The 8535-nt window shown below is 48.6% G+C and overlaps 1 protein-coding gene across 1 annotated transcript; it reads left to right on the top strand.

Moving 5' to 3' along the window:
- Positions 1-4357: 4357 nt before the first annotated feature.
- Positions 4358-7361, top strand: LOC124694841 (transcription factor MYB44-like). Its single transcript, XM_047227775.1, has 2 exons — positions 4358-4509; positions 6752-7361. The coding sequence occupies exons 1-2, from the start codon at positions 4358-4360 to the stop codon at positions 7359-7361; spliced, it is 762 nt and encodes a 253-aa protein (XP_047083731.1).
- Positions 7362-8535: the final 1174 nt, after the last annotated feature.

Genomic DNA, 8535 nt, shown 5'->3' with positions numbered 1-8535 from the left:
TTATGTGATGTGTCGATCAGCCGGTTCGGTTGTGCTAGTCCTAGCTCGTGGGCAGCTTCTTATTGGGCACACATTAGTGCAACACCATGTTTATAAGCACCCATGCAAGGTTTCATCATCCGTTCCTTTTTTAATTCCATATCAGGCAGCGTGCGGGTCTTTTTTTTATTCCATATATATACTCGGCAGCGAACGGGACTTCCTTGTATCTCGAGGGATCTAGGCGTGGCTCTCTCCCATTATTTGTTGCTTGTTGTTTCCAAGGCTGCTTGTTTCTACCGAACTTTGAAAAGCATATAAACAGGTGGGAGTGGTATAGAAAGAGCGAGGTGGGACTATTCCTTTGTCCGTTGCTCTCCTGCATGTGGATGACTCATTAGGATTTCGTGTGACCGGTTCCATGTTGGCCCGTTCAATCGGTTCCCAAACGCCCAACCATCGGAATAGAAATATCGAACCGAACGTTTTCACTTAAGCGGTGGCAGAACGTGTAAATAGCCCAGCAACTTAGGGGTAAAATCGGGAAATGATGTCGACGTACCGTTTCACTAACTGGTGTCAATATTGTGATATATGCGATTTGGTGGGAGGGCAAAACGGTTCAAAAAATTTTGTTGACGAAAATTGTGGCAGAAACCTTAGCTCCTTTATTAATAGGTATAGACTAGCAAAAGTGCCCATGCGTTGCAACGGGTTTAAAATAATTTAATATGTGCTCACAAACCTAGATAAAAAATACGATATAGTTTTTAGGACTCAATTTTTCTTATATTTGACTTTGATTATTTATTTGTACTATTTTAAAATGCATTAGGTTTTGCTTTAGATTTAGTTCCCTTGTATGCAATACACATCAATCATCTCAAAAGAGAAATATAAAGAACTCTCGTCGCCTAATTTTCAATCTTCTTTGTGTGCATCTTGGTTATGTACAACTACAAGTACAAAATACCAATGCATAAAGTATTGAGCATACAATTAATTCATTAATCTTTAAGTTTGCTAATTTACATGGTAAAGTCAGTACATAAACAATACGTTACATGGTAATAAAATTAGGCTCACATGGGAAATTTAAAGTTCAATTATTTGTACAAGCAATTCCTTGAGAACACGCTTGTGCGGGTAATCGTCCTATACGGAAAGTAATCATTGATACCTCCAGGTAAATCATAGCTGCATCAACCAAACCAAAAGAAATGAAAATATAGTAAACTGCGTACAACTTTAAAAACAAGAGCTCTACGGCAGAAAATTTCTCATTGAGTTTGCTCTTCCACATCCTTAGAAGCAATGCCAACCAGATCTGGTTCCAAAAGCAAGGCCAACCGTTCAACATTGACTCCATGGTGAGACTTCGATCCATCATGTTTAGGGAGAAGGAGAAGTTTGACTGTTATAGATCATATTTGGTTGTAAAGAAGCTATGTCATCTACAGTCATAAATGGAGTGATAAGTTGCAGCAGTACATTAGATTCCTGTAACGCATCTTGGAGCCTTTGTTTAGAGTTTTTCAAACATCCCTCTTATTGTTTTAAAATTTAAAATCAGGCTTTCGAGCCTTATGTTTACAAGAAGTACTCAAATTATGTTCTCTTTTTCTCTAATTCATCTTCCATTTGTATAGTATGACATGAGCAACTTGAAACATTGACATCCGACATCAAGTTTCAATGAAGCAGTGCATCCAATCTAGCAATCATCTCTCATCAGTTTCGCTGTATAGCAATATGAAAATACTACAGAATTTCGGGATTTCGTATTTTCGTTGTAACTGCTTCTGCTTTTGAAGGTCAATTGACTCGTCAGGTTGTCCTTTTAAAGAGAGCAGGAGGCAGCAGCATGAACGCACACTTAAGCTCAACACCACGCCTCAAAGATCTGAATATTCTCAGTGAATGCCTCCTCCGTGTCCAGCCTGACCAAACCGTCCGAGAGAATAAGGGGCACCATGTCGCGGCAGCAGTCCGACGGGGTTAGCCACTTCTTCAGCATGACTGCCGGCCGGGAGATATGGAAGCGTTGAAGCTGGGTGCGCAGGATGAGCAAGCGCTGGACCTAGGTGGTCCTCTTCTTGCGTCAACGCCGCGCTGTTGTCCTCGTCCTGGAGGTTGCTGGGTTGCGTCCGTGAAGCGCCTCGCCCTCCTTGATGTCCTCGTGCTCCTCCCCTTTCGTTCCTCAGGCCCAGGGCGGCAGGGCCCTTCTCCTAGCCCCTTCTACACGCGTGTGACCTCCGACCCCGACCACCGCCGCAGCGCACCCAATCGCCCAGCCCCGCCGACCCCCTCGTCAGGTTGTACACCTCCAAGTACTGGCTCGTCGCCTTCCTCGTCCGCCCCGAGCCAACACAGCGCATGCCAGGAGCTGTTGACGCTCGGGATCGCCAAGATATTGATCGGAGGAGGACCAGGCCGTGGAGGGATTTTGGGGAAGAATTGCGAGCGCTACGAGAGGATTCCTCTCTCATCTCTTCCTAGCTCGATGTGGAGCTCCGGCTCCTCGGGCGGGAGGATATAAGCAATGCATACGTACTGCGTTCATGTACGAACAAACCTCATAGTTTCCAGATCAAGACATCGGAGAATGACGCTGATCTGATAAGACAGAGCACCATGTATTATTACCTTCAGCTGTGCAACAGAGCGTATTGCGTAGACTGCAAAGCTGCGTCTACATCTTGGCCCTCCTCTTCCATCTTGGTGACGAACTGGAGATCGATCAACTTGAATGTGCGGACGTACGAATACACGGCCGGCGGCGACGACCGGATACGAACTCAACTTGCGACGGCTTGGAGTTCTCGTTTTCGTATTCGCACGCCTTACCTGGTACATCGACGTCGTCCTAGACGGCAGCAGCGATGCAGCATGTTAAACTCCGCCAGCAGTCTCCGTATGCCACCGGAAAAAAAACAGCGATAAATACTAGTCCGCATCCAGCAGGCAAGGCATCCTGGAAGTTGAGCAGCCCTAGCGTGTAAAGTCGGAATCGGCGGTGTCTGATCGGACAGAGGCCATGGTTACCAGGTCGTACTCCTATTCCCTGCCGTCTTCATCCCCGTCGACAGCGCGTCTTCATCCCCGTCGGCTTGGAGTTCTCGTTGGGGGAGCGGTGGAGAACGATGACGGCGGGTTCGGCGGTGCGGGAATCGAAGCGAGCTCTAGGGTCTCAACGCCCGATGTGAGGGTTCTGCTCGCGTGGGAGTTTTTGGGGAGTTTTTTGAGAGTTGACAAAAAAGAAAGAAAAAACGAAAAATCAAAGTGGTACATGACTTAGGGGTGGCACGGTGGGTAATTTAATCTAACTTTAAGGGCAGTTTTAAGTTGGACGGACGACCGAGGGAGAAACCCTTTTGCTTTTATTATTAGGTATAGATTATGAGAAACTAGAGGCCTGCCTGGCCTGGCCGTTCCGATTAGCCTGGTCATTTTCGGAATAATAAATGAAAAGAAAATGCTTGGCTCATGCAGATTGATAAGCTAATCGACAGGCATCGGTTTTCTCACGCAGGCGCTCTGGATCATCTGCCTGGCACACACCCAGAGCAACTGTAGTACTCCCTCCGTCAGCGGGTGAATAAGTGTATGGTTATTTTAAAACTTGGAAGTCAAATATTGTTAATTTGACTAAATTTCCACAAAAAGTATCAATATCAGTGATATAAAAAATTACTAGTCTATCCATCTATAAAAACTTGCCATAGCACGTGTCCAAATAAATCTAACAATACTAACTTAATATCATAAATGCTGTTACTTTTTCATAAAAAATACTAGTTAAAGTCAGCAATAAAGTTTAACTTAACACATGTATATGTACATTTAATTGTGGACGGACGGAGGGAGTGTTGTTTATTTCCTTCAAATGCTAAAGAGCTACAGGCTAGGCTAGGCAAGAACCAACCAACCATACACCAGTATGTGCCTGCCTAGGCAAAAAGATAGCAACCAACTCACGCTGGATCGGGAGACTACACCAAACATGCCTGTTGTCATTTAGTTCAGCTCTCGTTCCCTCTCATCCCTTCAAGAAGACTTTGATAGTCGTCTCGACTGGCCGGCCCGATCCAGTGCCCCTCCCGGCATAAGCGGACCCAGAAATTTTTTTGAAGCGTGGGCAAATAGGCTTAGTGTGCTAATTTTGTATCAAATACATTAAAATAGGGACGAAAATAAGCATGTCGGCCAGCCGGAAGCCTGGGCGGCCGCCCGGGCTGGAGGGATGCTAGGTCCGCCTATGCCTCCCGGTGGCGATCGACCGAGGTTAGGGAGAGGAGCCTGGTTCTCTCTTGTACATAGTAGGGCTAGTCTAGGGTTGGATGTAGGTGAGTTGGGTGTTATGCTTGTAGTTGGCGTTATGCCAGTAGTTGGAAGTGCTTCGCCGGTTCTTTCGGGCTACATGCGGCGACTTCAGGTGGTGACTCTCTTCTCTGTGGAGCTCATGTGGTCGGAGGCAGAGGCGAAGAAGAGCTTCATTGCCGCCGGCATGTCCTTCAATAAGGCCGTTGGGTCTGCAGATCTGACTCTGGAGGCTTGGGGCTGTTCAGATGGCTATGGTCGACGTATCAGTCTCTTTTCTTCAAGCATCGGGGATGGAGGAGTGGAGAGGTTCGACGACAACCTCTGTCTATATGCACTACAAGGTTCTCAGGAAGCTTTCTCGTGGAGTTTCTCAGCTGGGGGCGCACGACGGTGATGGCCGTCTTACCTTAGCTTCATATGGCCGGTAGGCGGTCCTTAGTGTAAAAATGAAGGTCATGTTTGTAATTTTTGTTTTCTTCTTGGACTGTACTGTAATCCGTTTCTCACCGCTTTAATATAAGAAGCTCTGACTCTTGTTTTTTTTTTAAAGAAGGAAAACGCTGACGTTCCCCCGGGGGAACAGCGCTCGGATCCCGCCTCAACCGCTGGACGCGTATACCTTGGGCCCCGCATCTTAACTCTTCCACCTCCTTCGACAAATCGCGACGAGAACTCTGCGCCGCTCGCATCACACCCACTCTCCCTCGACCGGCACCTGCTCCTCTTCGCCGGCATGCCCCGGTGCTCTCCCTTGCCGGCGTTCCCCGTGCTCCACCTGCCGTCGGTCCCCCACCTCCTCTGCGCGCCACCGTCCCCTACCACCTCTGCGCTCCCCCGGCCCCCACCTTCTCCTCGCGCCATCGATCCCCCAGTAGCTCTGTGCGCCGCCGGGGCCCAGCACCTCCGTGCGCTACCGGACCCCCTCCTCCTCGCGCCGCCGGGCCCCCCAGCACCTTAGTTCATCGCCGGGACCCCAACCTTCTCCGCGCGCTGCGGGCCCCCACATCCTCCGTGCGCCGCTGGTAGGCCATTGATGCAGACCTTACTGGCGTTCCCCCATGCTCCTCCTGCTGCTCCACTAGCCGCCCGCCCCAGCTTCTTCCTTCGTTGGGGCCGTGTGTTTTTTAGGGTGTGACAAATCGGGCCTGAATTTTCCCTAGCGCTGCATTGGATTCTGCCCCATTTGTTTCCGGTGCCGACCGCCAACTCCTGTCACATTTGTTGCTACTTTTTTGTTCTATATCTTTGCTACAATTGTTATGTATTTCTGCTACACATTTGTTGCTCCGAGGTTTTCGGCGAGAGTTTTGTGATGAAGTCATTTTTTCTACTTTTGTTCTATATATCGTTGCTACAATTGTTATGTATTTCTGCTATAAGTTCTCCGGCGAGGTCTCGACGAGGTTGGTTTTGCTACAATAGCAAAAAAAAAAAGATGCAATAATTTTTTTTGTTTTTCTTTGCTACTTTAGCATTTTTTTTGCTACCATGTCTCCGGTGAGGTTTCCGGCGATGCCTTCGGCGAGTTCCCGGGTGACATCTCCGGCAAGTTTTCTTTGCGAGATCTCCGATGAGATCGGTGTTGCTACAATACCAGAATTTTTTTGCTACATAGTCTCCGGCAAGGTCCCCAGCAAGTCTCCGACGAGATGTGTGTGTATTATATATGGGTGAATCATTTTTTGCTACAATTGGGTTGATTTTGCTACAAACAAACTGTTTTTTGCTAATTTGGTACATTATAGTACTCCCTCCGGTTCATATTAATTGACTCTAATATAGATGTATCTAGACACATTTTAGTTTTAGATACATCCATATTGAAGTCAATTAATATGATTCGGAGGGAGTAGCAAAAGTGGGACTGAGGTATACTGTGATACGTGAAACGGTTCAATCGAGCTAATCCAACCTGTCCACAGCAAAAAAAAAAAACATGCCCGGAATCGTTGGAGGCGTGTGTGTCTGAAGGAGAGGCACAGACTGTGAGCTTGCAGGGGATTTTGTGGGAAGTTGGCCCTCCGCTTAGATCTAACAGTGCAGTAATTAGGGTTCCGATCTGAACTTTGCAGATCCCTCCCTGTTCACTCCCGTAATCGGCCAGTACTCACGCGCTCGCTCGAACCGCCTTTCCTTGCAGCAGAAGCCGTCTGCCTCCACTGCTGTCCCGCTCCACCATCCCTCTATATAAAGCACCACGCGGCGGCGGCGGCGTTCACCACAACCCGCACCCCATCCAATTTCTCTTCCGGCCTCCATTCCAGCAACGCGCACCAACTCCGTCCAGCTAGCGAGCCGGAGACGAAGCGGGTCCGATCGACATGTCGCTACCGGGCTCTGGCTCGGCATCCGCCGCTGCCGAAGCGGCCGCCGCCGAAGCGGCCGCCGCCGCGGCCACCGCCGCCGCGGCCACCGCCGCCGCGGCCGCCGCCGCTCCTGAGGTGGCCAGGAAGGCGTGGACCCAGGAGGAGGACACCGTCCTGCGGGAGCAGGTGCGCCTGCACGGCGGGCCGAGCAACTGGAACGCCATCTGCCAGGCGCTGCCCGGGCGGAACAGCGCTGCGTGTCGCCAACGCTGGGTTCGCTTCCTCAGCCCGACCATCGACGTCGACAAGCCCTTTACTGCGGCGGAGGACCAGATCATCGTCGCGAACCAGGCCAGGTACGGCAACCGCTGGACCACCATCGCCCACTTCCTCCCTGGCCGCACCGACTTGGCCATTTCCAACCGGTGGAAGTCCGTCCTCTCCACGCAGCACGGCGCCCACGCCTCCACGCCCGCTCCCGCTCCCGCCGCCGCACGCGCCGCGGGCCCTGTCCTACCGCTGGTCAGGGGCGGTACCTCGTCGGCTACGCACGCGACGCAGGAGGACTTGACGGGGGACGAGGCGCCGCTCATGGAGTGCCTCCAGCTGTTCCCTCTGGCTCCCGGGGATATCAGGGCCGATCCGCGCGCGGCGCCGTCCAGTGATTTGTCTTGCGGTGCAGATGACCCGCTCACGCAGCTGAGGCTCGCGCCCGCGCCAGCGGCGACGGTGGTCGATGCTATGCCGCTGTAGACTCATTCTAATGTTCCTTAATTTCGTTCTACTTCCGTCGCTTGTGGAAGTTAACTCAGGTGTGGGTGATCAAATAGGTAATTAGGGGCAATCGAAACTATCCTGGATGTTTGGAAGCTATTTGGGTGCCTGTACTGTGGATATATCTGGGTACCAATGGAATTCTGATGAACTCTGCAATTCCCTTTTATGGTCGTGCTGTGGATATCTCAGTATCAGTAAAACTGTGAATTCTATTGTTGGTATCAATAGACTTCTACTGTTGGTATAAATTTTAGTCCAGCAACATCCTAAGATCTATTAAGTTTATTGCGTTTTGGGATATCTTGTTGGATGGGAAACGAGAATTGGCCTGCTTAAAATGTTCATTGAATTTGTTTGCTTCACTTCTTCAGTTACAGGGATTCCATACGGAAAATATACTGGAGTACGTAGTTGTTACCCTGAATTTTACCGATGTCCAGTGCATTGCATTGCTTCAACTTTATACTTTCCTCATACTTCAGATTGGAAATCAGAGCCGGTGTGTTCAGTTGTTTGCATCGAACTCTGAAATTTTGAAAAAGCTGGGATTGGAACGCTCGTGTCTCATATAATGTTCTTGTGATTTCTTGGAAGATCTTTCTAGATGTTTTTATTTTAATATATTCTTGCTTCTTGGTAATCGAGAAAATCCTGAACTTCTTGTAATTTCCGTGGGCGCCTGTTGCTAATCAGTTACTCAACCTTTAGCAATCATCATGGAAAGTTTCGCATCGTCTTAATGTACTAGATTGTTTATTGCAATTAATCTGGGGAGATTTTTCGATCATGTACGTGCATTGCATTTTTCGTCCGTTAGCTGATATGATGGAAGAATTTGCCGGCTTTCTGTTTGATCATTTCCAACAAAATCTTTCATGCATAACATTTTTATCTGTATGCAAGATCAAATGTAACACCTTTTCTTGTGACTAGTGACCGTGACAAAATGTTGCTGAATTTTGAATACAACCGGGTGCCAAAAAATAAGCATGCGACAAATCCTCAATTGGTTGCAGCCAAACGTAGGAAAGGAAAGGGGGTCACAGTTTGCAAAAGTGTTGGTATTACATTGGCTCTAATGAAAGTATCCTGTGATATTGATATTACTGTTTAATGTCAATATTACTGTTTAATTGGCCATAGTGTTGAA

This window comes from Lolium rigidum, chromosome 3, assembly GCF_022539505.1.
Source record: "Lolium rigidum isolate FL_2022 chromosome 3, APGP_CSIRO_Lrig_0.1, whole genome shotgun sequence".
Classification (NCBI taxonomy): domain Eukaryota; kingdom Viridiplantae; phylum Streptophyta; class Magnoliopsida; order Poales; family Poaceae; genus Lolium; species Lolium rigidum.
Note: the sequence above shows the minus strand (reverse complement) of the source record. Positions and strands in the feature narration are given on the sequence as shown.

What these genes read in the sequence shown, in the direction of transcription:
- LOC124694841 (XM_047227775.1), top strand. Translation starts at nt 4,358, where the DNA reads ATGCCAGTAGTTGGAAGTGCTTCGCCGGTTCTTTCGGGCTACATGCGG. An exon ending in TCCTTCAATAAGGCCGTTGG is followed by an intron (nt 4,510 to 6,751) that starts GTCTGCAGATCT and finishes TGAGGTGGCCAG; the next exon opens with GAAGGCGTGGACCCAGGAGG.